General features: G+C 38.3%; 1 protein-coding gene across 2 annotated transcripts in view; it reads right to left on the minus strand.

Moving 5' to 3' along the window:
- ASCC3 (activating signal cointegrator 1 complex subunit 3) overlaps positions 1-12,967 on the minus strand; it is a 519,828-nt gene that overhangs the window by 216,695 nt on the left and 290,166 nt on the right. For both annotated transcript variants that reach the window (XM_084624580.1, XM_084624579.1), the window contains exon 14: positions 1,561-1,695. In XM_084624580.1, coding sequence (XP_084480706.1) covers positions 1,561-1,695 — 135 coding nt within the window. The remainder of the gene's footprint in view (positions 1-1,560; positions 1,696-12,967) is intronic.

A 12,967-nucleotide genomic window follows, 5' to 3' on the forward strand; every position in this document is an offset into this window, starting at 1 on the left:
TCTAGGTTTAAAGAGTGCCAGATCTATGTAATGTTTTTAATTAATGGGTGAAGAATATTGCATATACCTTTCCCTGGCCTTGCCTGCTCCTTGGTTCTTTAATCCATTCACTGGTCTCCCTTTAACTGCATTGGTCAACAATAGTGGTGTTGGTGAAGTTTGAAGTTAACTGGTGTTTGTAATATACATCAAATTCCAAAAGAATATGCCTTCATTAGGAAACAATTCAATATAAAAATAGGCCACAAGGGTTTCAATATCTACTGATGCCAGATTGTATGGGACATCTATACTAAATAAATGTTTATTGTGGAAGTATTACCTAGCATTGTTGTCCTAGTTTTTATTAAAAGTAAACCTTAAACGGCAGCCTATCTGAAGCCAAAAAATATTAATGAGCTAATCATTTCAACCTCACATATTCAAAAAGATAAGCATTCAGGAAATGTAAAAACTATCTCTTTAAAAACAATCTGAAATACTGTTTTAACAACAACCTGGATTAAACTGAGATTATGCCAGCACTGACAAAAGTGATGATGCATTTGCCATATTTAGAGAAGTGCAATCAACACAGAATAAATAACCGTAGGATATTATAACACATATGCCACTGTTGAACTCTTCAAATGCAAATTTACTTAAGAAAAACATGTCAAATAATGACAACATAAATCTGTAAAATGAGCTCTCTTGAAAATCTCACCTATGCTACAGAAAACAAGCATCTGTTAGCTCAAGCTGTCTCAAACTTGAAAATGAAAATTTTATAATTATGTACATTCTTACATTAAAATCACATACTATCATGAGAAAATATATTCCACATATATGGTATATGAACACACAGACCTCAATAGACCTGGCATCCAAACAAACAAAATATAAAAAGGATGCAAATACAACAGTACCCAAAATAGAGAGCACTGAAGTCACAGCTAACTCTGTAAGCCATTAAGTCAGGAATCATCAAAATAGCATGCTACAATAAATTACACCTTACATTTCACTCTGATAGCAGACATATTTGGGCTCTGGTGAACTGCAAATGGAGCAATATCCCTTGATACTGAAAGCCTGCTGTGCTAGACTACTGAAACTAAATCTATCTAAGTCTATAGCTAGAAAAATCCAAGTCTGTCTGAACTGTTGGGTTAGAGAAACAATCTGTCAGGTTGCTGAGTCCCAAGGCATGTCTAGATTATGCTCTGGATTGACGGGCAGCGATCGATCCAGTGGGGGTGTGTGTGTCAATTTATCGCGTCTTGTTTAGACGTGATAAATTGACTGCCAAGCGCTCTTCCGTTGACTCTGGTACTCCACCAGAGCAAGAAGCATAGGCAGAGTTGATGGGGGAGCGTCAGCTGTCGACTTACCACAGTGAAAACACCGCAGTAAGTAGATCTAAGTACATCGACTTTAGCTAAATTATTCACATAGCTGAAGTTGTGTAACTTAGATCGATCCACCCCCCACTCTCCTCCCCCCCCCCAGTGTAGACCAGGCCCAAGACAATCAGGGCTTTAAAGATTATCAACCATAAATTAATGTATCACTTACTTGTTTTTCAGCTTGTCCATAATCAGGTCCTTGGGTTGGCAAAAAGTAGCAAATATGACCATTGTTTTTTGCTTTCTCTCGAAGAGCCATGGCAGTTCGTACAGTGGCATTTCTAGCATGAACAAACACCATCACCTGAAGATACAAGGAAAGAGTTGTTGATAAATAACAAAACGCTTAATAAAATAACTAAACTCCCCATGTGGTAATGGAGTTATCTCTGCTGAAATAACTGCACCTCTCTTTTATTGAGTAATACAAAAAGATTAGAAATGCTTCACCTCATATACTTCTGCAAAACCATTTAAATTTATACTAACCCTTCTTTATTAGCCTTCAAAAATACAAAAACAATTTCAAACAGCAACAAAGTGCAATGTTTACCTATTTTAAGCAGCATACCTAAAAAACAGAGAGGAAGTGTTTCTCTAAAAGTTTAAGAAGGAGATGAGAGTTTAGATGCCCAACTTTCCCATTGACTTCCGGTGTAAACTGGGTGCTTAATAGTCCTTTATACCTTTGAAAACCTCCTCCTCAACTGTTACATGTAGAAAAAAAAAAAATCCTCATTTCTGGAGCAAATCCTGACCTCTACTAAAGGCTACTTTGCATTGCACAAAACAGCCTTACATGTAGCCTTAACTCGCTAACTGAGAATAGCTTTGGAGTAGAGGAATCCCAAGTGAGAAGAGAAGCTTTAAACATCCCTCAACATAGGAAGACCTCTTGTGAGGAAACTGGGTAGCCAAAATGCTGCTTGCACTCTGGGTCAACTGTTGCCAAAACAGTCCTTTAGAAGATGTTGCTGCAGTGCCATCACAATTTAGAATATCTTTCAGACCCTAGATCTGTGAAATGCACTGTCTGCATATTTTGTATTAAATTACTAAATAAACTGGTAAATTAATGGCAATTTCTTTACCATAATTTCAAGAGACAGATACACAAACATCTACATTCACATAATAGCAAATCTGAAATTTTAATCATGCTATCAGGAAATTCTAAATTAAGAAGAGTATGGAAACATAATTGGTGTACACATTTCACCATCATGCACTAAGGAAAATGACCTCAATAGGCAGGGAAGAACATATACAGCTTTATTACAAAAGAACTTCATTATCTTCTATAACCTTAAATATAGTCATGTAGGATTTTGTACTACCATATATACGTTGTGTGTTCATGTACTGAAAGATTACATTGCTAAAGGGGTGAAGACAACAACATATATATCTTTACAAAAACAACTCAGGTAATATATACAAAAGAGACATTAGGTAGAAAGGGGGCATTTTAAAATGAAGCAAAATTAGTGTGAGAATATATAATACTACAATACAGTTGAGTAACTTTACCTATCAGTATGCAAATTCCAAACTTGCAACAACAACTAGAAAGATGTATGTTTCATAGTTTCACAGACTTTAAGGCCAGAAGGGACCATTCGTTCATCTAGTCTGATCTCCTGTATATCAGAGACCATTACACTCTATACTGAGTTTATATCTTTGAAATCCTCCCCCTCAACTGTTATATGTTATCCCCATGAAGGTAGGGAATGGACAGGAGAATTAATAGAGTCACAGATTCCAAGGCCAGACGCGACTACCCTGACAGGCCAGCGGAACCTCCTCATCCAGGACACACACACACAGGCTGCAGAAGTTTGCCCAGAGCCTAGATTTAAGCATATGTTTTAGTGATTTAATCTCATTTTCAACTCCAAGTGATGGGGAGTCCACCATCCGTATGTTCCAGTGTTTAGTTACCCTCACAGCTGCAAAAATGAATCTTATTTCAAGGTTGAACTTGTCTAAGTTCAATTTCCAGCCATGGGATTGAGTTATACCTTTGTCAGCAAGGTATAACTCTCCACTGTCAGTTATCTTCTGCTGTGTAAGGACCTATACACAGTGATCAAGTCAACTCTCAATCTTCTGTTCAATAAGCTGAATAAATTGAGCTCTGTACATTGTAAAGCCAACCCACATTGTAAGGCTTGTTTTCCAGCCCCTGAATCTGTTTTGTAGCCGTTCTCTGAACCCTAATATTTCCATGTCCTTCTTGAACTGTGGACACTAGATCTGGATGCAGTATTTTAGTAGCTCTCTTACCATAGCTGCATACAGAGGCAAGATCAAGTCCCTACTTCTTCTAGATAGTCCACTTTTTATATATTCAAGGATTGCATAAACCATTTTTAACCATGGCATTGCACAGAAAGCTCATGTGAATGATTATTTATGATGATCACCAAGTCCCTGCTTTTCAAGATGGTACCTAATAGTATAGGGAATACTCAATAATGTACCCATCTATATGGCAAACTCATGGGCTCCAAATGTACAAAGTGAGCCGATTTGTGAAAATATTCTACTGATGTGATTCAAACATGTCGAAAAAAGTTATATGGGTAAGAGACTAACTCCTTCTGAGTCTCAAACAGATCGTTCTGCAAAAAATCCAAACACTTCCCTCAAATAGCTAAATAACTAAAAAATCACATCTTTCCTCTCAAAATACTTGCAAACTGATAGCTAGAGGACAACATCCAAAGCAAAAATATTGTTATACTACTCAACACAGTACACAATTCCTTCTTACAGTTTGAGGTTTATTTTGTGTTATACTCAGTAGGTCAAATACTAGAAAAACAGTATTTTACCTATGTACTTTCAGACCATTCTCCTTTAAAGCTAACAATACTGCTTTTCTTTTGCCCCACTGTACTACCTCCTTTACTTGGAGGAAGAATGTTTCAATTGTACTTGAAAATAAGGAGATTAAGTTTAACTTTATTCTTTGAGAACAACTTTCATACTAATTCTTTAAGACCAAACTTCAAAACATTATTAATTTCTCTTGAAGGAAGTATTATTATTAAAGATTCATTCAACACTATACATATTGAAATTCACAGTCCCTGTCTCCAAGAGTTTACAATTTAAGACTGGACAAGTGAAGTCAGACCATAGGGTCAATAAGGGGATGGGATGGCATGCATAACATTGTGGTTTCTTTGGTTGGTCATGCATGCTTCATTAGTTAATTATTTTATGATTCGATAATAATCCTTCATAGCATTATGGCTCTTGCAATTAGACCCCTTCATTTAACTTCAAACACTCTTGGATGGGGTAAATACCACTGATGCCTGCATACCAATTTCCTGTTGTTCACATGCCACATAATGGCATAATCTTGTTTAAATTTCTCCAAAATCAGAGTCATGCAGAGCTGTAAGGAAGAGTAGATTATGACCCTAAATATTCATTAACCATTTCAGTTTGACTTGTCAATTTATCATTTTGTGACTTATTTTCTAGAACAGCTTGGATAAACCTAAGTTAGAACTTAAAGTGATATCACTGCACACTAAGTGGTGGGGGCCCTTGTCTGGTTTGTTGGAAAAGGTGTGTGTCTTTTTAAAGACTGGAGAGCCAGGGAGTGATTTTCTGCTGCAGCTGACCCATCCCCACTTCCAGGTGACTGGAAGAGAGGGAGGACTAGGTAGGTCTATGCCAGGGCAGAAAAAACAATCTTTTACCTGGACTAGGTAGAGCAGCACCCATCCTCCTACCCACTGAAGTGGTGAAACTGCAGGTTCTCTCAGGCTCCACTGTGGGCATTGTGCTAATTGCACCTTTCTCAGGGGGCTGGAAAGGAATTTTTCCCTCACTGCCAGATTGGCCAAGGGGAAGTGTTTTCCCCCCCATCTTCTCCACAGTTGGGGGGGGGGGGAGGCTTAGTTGAGGAGCAGAAACAGGGTTCTTATGACTGGTAAGGCAGGGGCCAATCCCTCACCTGCATTTGAGGGCAGGGGTGGTGAGGTCCCAGCAGCGGGTTGTCTGGGGACCAGGACGGTTGATGGGAAGACTCATGGAAGCCTCCCAGGTACATTTTGAAATTATTATGAATTACCTTTCACTGTACACTTTTATCTGCCAGGTATTCCCAACCATTTAAGAATTAAGTTGTGACCTAATTAAACACCATCCAGTGTCTCCTGTCCTTCCAGCATAGCTAGACAACAACAATTTCCTTTTATAAAAGGATCCATTTCCTACAACTCCCCATCACTCCCACCACAAACACTAAGTTCTCATATCACAGGCTTGTGTGTTGACAGGCTTCACTTAAGACCTGCAAGGTTTTGAGCATCTAAAAATGTACTTGATTTTATCATTTGTTGATTTGTCTCCTTATTTAAAAGAAGCAATATGAACATTTGAATCTATACAATGAAACAACCCAATTTGATCTGACAAAAATACCTGCAAATAATCTCGATAAGATAGCATTGAAAGCTGACAAGTAGTTCAAGTGAAGTAGGTATAAGGACTTAATTCAGGACAGGAACTGTAGCTTCAAGCCAAGTAATTTTTTTGTTGGAAAAGGTGTGTGTCGGAGAGAGGGGGGGAGCTTTAAAATTAAAAGAAAATATAGTCGTATTTGACATTTTAACGTTGGTTGCTTAAAAAGTGTCACCGATGCTTTAGCTATATTTTTGTTTTATGATTTAACCACCAAATGGGTTTGTTCACTAGTTTTACATACAATTTAATCTGTTTCAGATTCAATTTTCATGTTCATTCTTGCAGCAATTTTGGAATGGCCTATTTCTAGCTCCAAAAAGGTAGTGTCCCACATGACATTTATATAGCATTAGAATTTATTTAGTTGAAGTGTATTAAAATAAATATTTCTGCATATTTTGGCATCATATTGATAAACACGGAGTTTGTTCTTCTCATTTTTAGTAAACTCATTATCCAATAACAAGCAAAGTGTGTTGTGACTTTGTTTTCCCCTCCTCCCTAAAATTGCTACAAGCTCTGTGACACAAAAGTTTAGGACAAAAATGATTTTGTTGAGGAAAAGGACAAAGAGAAAGCTCAAGAAAGAAATCTTTAAAGTTTGGAAGGGACATCACCTGGATAAGAATATAAAAAAAAGCTCAAGTCTGTAAGCAAGTATATATTTAAATCCAATAGACCCTGTAATTAACCAGGACCTGCCATTTGTGCTAGTTTTAATAAAATAAGAAGAGAGAGGGATCTTAGGAAGCAAAACCAAACTACACAAACCACACTTTCCCAAATATGATTTGGGTATAATACTGTGGTAACCTTCACACATCAAAGCAGCAGCAGAAAATCAAGTTGGATGTAGCCATAAGCCAGTAACAAATAAGTGAGGGATGGTGCAGAACTAGGGGACCTGGTACACCATGCCCGCTGTTGTTTACAAGTTCTTTTGGTAGTTAATTATTTAGAAATAGGACATTAAAAATTAAATATTATATGTATATATTCATTCTTTGGTGTTTTTTAAAGAATTGACATGTTTGTTTAATTTGGGAAAATGTTTTACCCTCTTTCCATTATTTTATTAGTCAATTTATATTCATGATTAAATAAAATAAAATAGGTAAGACTTTGAAGACTGGTATAATCTTTCCTGTAGCACATCTGTTTAAACTAAAGAAAATACTTTGAAAAATTATACTGTCTAGCCTCAAGTGAAAGTACAATTATTGATTAGGTCAGAGTAGATTGCCCAGTTATTAGCAGGCTTAGTTGTATGAGGAAACCTAAGTATAAAAATTAACCTGACGCTGAAAAGAGTTAAAATAAGAATGAAAGACACATGACCTCAGTATGTGTTTTAGCTTCATCTACTCTAATTGTATTAAAGTGGAAGTCCCATCCACCCTTAAACGTAAGCGGTGGGTGTAGTGTAAGACTATAGATGGTAAAGTAAGAGTAGACAAAAGCTGATCATACAGCCTAATTGATCGAAAATTGTAAATTAGCAAATGTCAAATTACCACTCATCAGCATCCCCAACATGTGCGAGAGCATTTGTAATAAAACATAGCAGCTGACAGCAATCACATAAAAAAACCCATTGCACCATGACTCTGCAAACAGTTGTCTATTACTAATCTATGCATAAGGTATGAGAGGAAGCTGGAAAAAACACAGCAGTATACACCACAAGGAGAAAACTCTCTTATATCCACAAACATTACGATTGGCTTATTCCTTTGTGTGAAAACTGGGACCATCAGTCCAAAACACTGAACATATCTTGACCTGGTTTATACCTGGGTAGCTTTGAGACTTGAGGATGAAGAGCAGAGAACCTCTTGCCCAAATGTGGACCCCACCTCAATTACTTTGATAAAGGCAAGAGGGTAAAGGAAAATGGGCTGTTAAGTGAGGATTCCTACTTACTGTTTGTTAAGGTTCCTTCCCCACTCTGAACTCTAGGGTACAGATGTGGGGACCTGCATGAAAAAACCCCTAAGCTTATTTTTACCAGCTTAGGTTAAAACTTCCCCAAGGTACAAACTATTTTACCTTTTGTCCCTGGACTTTATTGCTGCCACCACCAAGCAAATATAACCAGGAAAGAGCCCACTTGGAAACGTCGTTCCACCTAAAATCCCCCCAAGCCCTACACCCCCTTTCCTGGGGAAGGCTTGATAAAAATCCTCACCAATTTGCATCGGAGAACACAGACCCAAACCCTTGGATCTTAAGAACAACGAAAAAGCAATCAGGTTCTTAAAAGAAGAATTTTAATTAAAGAAAAAATAAAAGAATCACCTCTGTAAAACAGGATGGTAAATACCTTAATCAGATTCAAAACATAGAGAATCCCTCTAGGCAAAACCTTAAGTTACAAAAAGACACAAAAACAGGAATATACATTCCATTCAGCACAACTTATTTTATCGGCCATTTAAACAAAACAGAATCTAACGCATATCTAACTAGATCGCTTACTGACTTTTTACAGGAGTTCTGACCTGCATTCCTGCTCTGGTCCTGGCAAAAACAACACACAGACCGAGAGAACCCTTTGTTTCCCCCCCCTCCAGCTTTGAAAGTATCTTGTCTCCTCATTGGTCATTTTGGTCAGGTGCCAGCGAGGTTATCCTAGCTTCTTAACCCTTTACAGGTGAAAGGGTTTTTCCTCTGGCCAGGAGGGATTTAAAGGTGTTTACCCTTCCCTTTATATTTATGACACTGTTATTTATATAGAATAATAAATGCAGATGGCACTTAACAGGCACTTAAATATACACACCTCAATTCATAGAATACATGCAAAGTAAAACCACCATTTTTGTTATGGACACTAGAACCACTGACTGTTATAGAGTTTGTTCGGTACCAAGGTAAGAGGAACTTTAAAAATACCATAAATAAATCAAATAGAGTACACAAAATTAGAAGTGACAGATTAAAAAAAGTTCTGACTCAAAGACCTTTTAAACCAAGGCCCTGATTCCCCACTGTATGATTCTAATTTTAAAGCAGCATGTCTCCATGGACTTCAAAAGATTTATGATCAAATCTAGACCCTAATCCTCTCCCAGTGATTACTACCTTAATTTTCTGTGCACTAATACAGAAGCCAATCCTGGATTCCCATCAGGTTTAAAGTCTTCCAATTCCTGCCAATGATATTCAATCTCCAGCACTTCTGGCATCAGGGCACCCACCAGACTGGCCAACACATCAGACTATATATCTTTATTTTACCAATTAGACTCTTTTGCAAGGACCTCTGGCAACCCTATCAAAGTTTATGTCTAACTAGGAAATTTCAATTTAACTTCTTTAGCGGTCTTATTTCCTGTACTGCTCTAGTTATTTCTGGCTCTTTATGGACAATACAGTACTTTAATACCTATGCTTCATGGGCTCATGTGTATGTTACCCAGAATCTCAGCTGGGTTATTATGGAAATTCACAATTTGGCAAAACAATCCCATAAAAATAGAAAACTTACATATTGTGACATTGGCTTTTGTTATTCACTTTTCCCTGATATTAATTCCTCTTCCACATCTCAAACAAATTCTAAGCAGCTTGCGATCAAGAAATGACTCTGAACATTTCTTGCTTATGTTTTCATTTTAAGGTTAACTCAAATGATAAATAGTTTAACAGTATGTAAATTGGAAGGAAAGTACTGACTATTAACAAGGAAATATTACAAATGTACACCCCATGCTCATATTGGGAAGATGCAGAAGCCAGGATCCATGTGTTCCTTACTCTTATAGTAACATACAATATTCTCATGGCCTTGAATCAATTTTCTTTTCTTTTCTTTTTTTTTCTACTTTTTGCGTATACCAGTTCTGATTATTAAAGTTGCAAATGTTTTTATCTTTACACTAAAATACATTCATATATATATAGCTATGGTTAGTAAAATTAATCTAATTTACACTTTGGAGTTTAACCCTTATTACAGGTGGAATTGATAGTACTGTATATATTTTAAGGGTACCTGCTACTTCCACTATATGATCCTGTTTTCAGTCGCTTATAACCTCAACAAACTTTAACCACTTGGGCTGAAATTTTCCATGCTGGATGTCTGCCACAGGCTTAATTTTTTTCAGAACTTCAGCCAAAACTGTTTAGCCATTTCCAAAAATGAAGCTAGGGAAAAATCTGTTGCTTTGCCTATGTTAAAAAAAACAAACACATTTCTGGTGGCATTTTCTTTGTGAAGCTCTAGTGCTATCATTCTTTGGAGCAGGGAACTGAAATTTGGCAGGGGTGTGGGCTTTCGCCATCGCCATGAAAATCTATCCAGATTTGGCCAAGTAATAAAACCAGAAAAAATGTGGTGTACACAGTCTCAGTAGAGACTTTCTAGACCAGTGGTTTTCTACTTTCTTCATTTGTGGACCTCTAATCAATTTCAAATGGAGATGTGGACCCCTTTGGAAATCTTAGACATAGTCTGCGGATCCCCCAGGGTCCACAGACCACAGACTGAAAACCACTGAGCTAGAGCTTCACAGCTAACCACCAGAAGATTCCATCTGTACTGGGCATGATCCAGTCTGGAGCTTAGCAGGATCTCGAGGATGCTACGGGATGGGCACTGGAACTGACTGCAGCAATCCCATCTTTCCTCGACTCTCGGATGATACCCCACCTTCCCCCATTCGCTAGGCCCAGGCAGCATGGAAGAAGAGGCTGCTTGATTTGAACACAGAGGGGAGAAAAGATGGACTGGGATGAGATGGAGGGGAAAAGGCATGGAGTAAGATTGGGAAAAGGAACTTGTGGGGGGGAGACTGGAACTTGAGGCTGACAGGGTAGAGAAAGGGAAACTCGGGTTGGGAGCTTAAGTGCATGACTGAGACTGTCTGAGCAATTAGAGGGGCAGACAAGGGATGACAAGAAGGTGGTAGGAGGGAAGGGGAGACATCTGATGAGAAGCCAAGTTGTGGAGGGAGAATTAGGACTGGCTGAGACAAGAAGCGGAAGGCATACCTCCTGAGATGGGACAAAGAGCTGGGAGGCAGAGAGAATAAGGAGGCTGAGGAGAAGAAACCGGATGTATGCAGGACTGGGACCATGAGTAAGTGGGGATAGGCTAGGATGGAGGAACTAGGGAGACGATAGTAGGATTTACTGGGAAGGAGACTGGGATGAGGAACCAAGGTTGGAAAAGAGACAGGACTGGGACAAAAACAGGTTAAAGGGGATGGGGCAGTAGGGGTTAAGGTTGGGGTCTGACAACTAGAGCACACGCCTCTCCAGAACCTGGAATGAAAGACCAGATGAATCAGAGTTAAGTATTTTCCATAGGAATTCCGCCTCATTTGTTGAGGAACAAGGCAGGGGATTTCAAAGAGAGAAAGTTAAGGCAGTTAAATGGAGCCCTGGAGAACTGGATTCCCACTGGATTAAACCAAACTTTTCACAAGTAGTCACTAATTGTGAGTTCCTCATTTTGTGCCTGACTTGAGACTCTGGTGTCTGATTTGCAGAAGTACTGAGTATTCAAAGCTGCAACTGAAGTCAATGGGAGCTGTACTCTGAGCAGCTGTATAATGTTAGGAATTCTCCAACTAGGGTACCCAAAATTTGTGGAAACTTTTGACCCTAATCTCTCTGTGTTTCAGGTTCCCCATCTATAAAATGCTGCCAGTAATCCTCTATCATTTCACAGGATATTGCAAAAATAAATTAATGTATATTTGTGAAGCACTGAGTTACTCTTCTGATGAGCATCCTAGAAAAGCCCATGAGGAAATTAGTAATTCTGCCTTAGATCAAGGTTTGAATAGTGTGGAGTAAATAATGCACTGGGCCACACATTGAACGAGGCAAAAACAAAAGGTTCAATAGCTAACATAAGAATGGCTCTACTGGGTCAGACCAAAGGTCCATCTAACCCAGTATCCCGTCTTTCGACAGTGGCCAGTGCCAGGTGCCCCTGAGGGAATGAACAGAAAAGGTAATCATCAAGTGATCCATCCCCTGTTGCTCATTCCCAGCTTCTGGCAAACAGAGGCTAGGGACACCATTCCTGCCCATCCTGGCTACTAGCCATTGATGGACCTATCCTCCATGAATTTATCTAGTTCTTTTCTGAATCCTGTTATGGTCTTGGCCTTCACAACATCCTCCAGCAAGGAGTGCCACAGGTTGTCTGTGTGGTGTGTGAAGAAATACTTCCTTTTATTTGTTTCATTATGTGAGCACTGTCCATCTTATGCACTGAATGAGGCAGTGGCCCTGTGGAAAACATACCACATTCATTATCTTGGAAACATATTTGAAACTATTTTTATATAGCTGTTGTACAGTTTCTATTAGAAGCATCATCATATGAGATATCATATTACAGCAAACGTTCAACTCAAGAGACCTTGTTCAGTCAAACTATAATAAAAGGAAAGCAAGTATGTGCAGAATTACCCTTTGTTTGGAAATCTTTCTACAATACTTATGTATTTAACTTTTAAGAATCACCTTTTCTGTATGAAATTCAATCCCATGCATGCTCACCAAATAATTCACATTTGAATTTTATGATGGCCTATTCTACGACCAGACTCTTAAGCAATTTAAAATGCTGGTGCAATTGCTGAAAGTGAACATAAGATCTCCACATTCTTTTTCTGTAGAATGGGCATCAAATTTGAGCAATAAAAATAGGACAGCTTTATTAGCTAACTACAGGCTCACAGTACTATGATTAATGCTAGAGCTGACAACTGATTACTTTTAATCCTTGTACATTATCAAATGTGATTGTAAAAATCAGCTTTGATTAACTGTCACTATACAAAGTCCTCACAAAATATGTGTATTTCTTCAACAAACAGGGTAAGCATTTGCCAGCTATTTTGTGGAAATAGCAACATAGTCCTAGCTATGTCAGAGAATGTTATATTTCATTGGCTAACCTCTGTGCATTAAATTATGCAAATAAGTTAGGGAAAGTAATTTAGAATAGAGAAGTGGTTCCACAGCTACAAGCTGTGTAATTAGATCTGTACTCTGCAGTACAAAGCTAGCTCTGGCGTCTAGTGCTGAGAGTCTGTGTAGCTCTTCTCATGAAACCTAGG

The sequence above is a fragment of the Lepidochelys olivacea genome (assembly GCF_965140295.1).
Source record: "Lepidochelys olivacea isolate rLepOli2 genome assembly, chromosome: 3".
Classification (NCBI taxonomy): domain Eukaryota; kingdom Metazoa; phylum Chordata; order Testudines; family Cheloniidae; genus Lepidochelys; species Lepidochelys olivacea.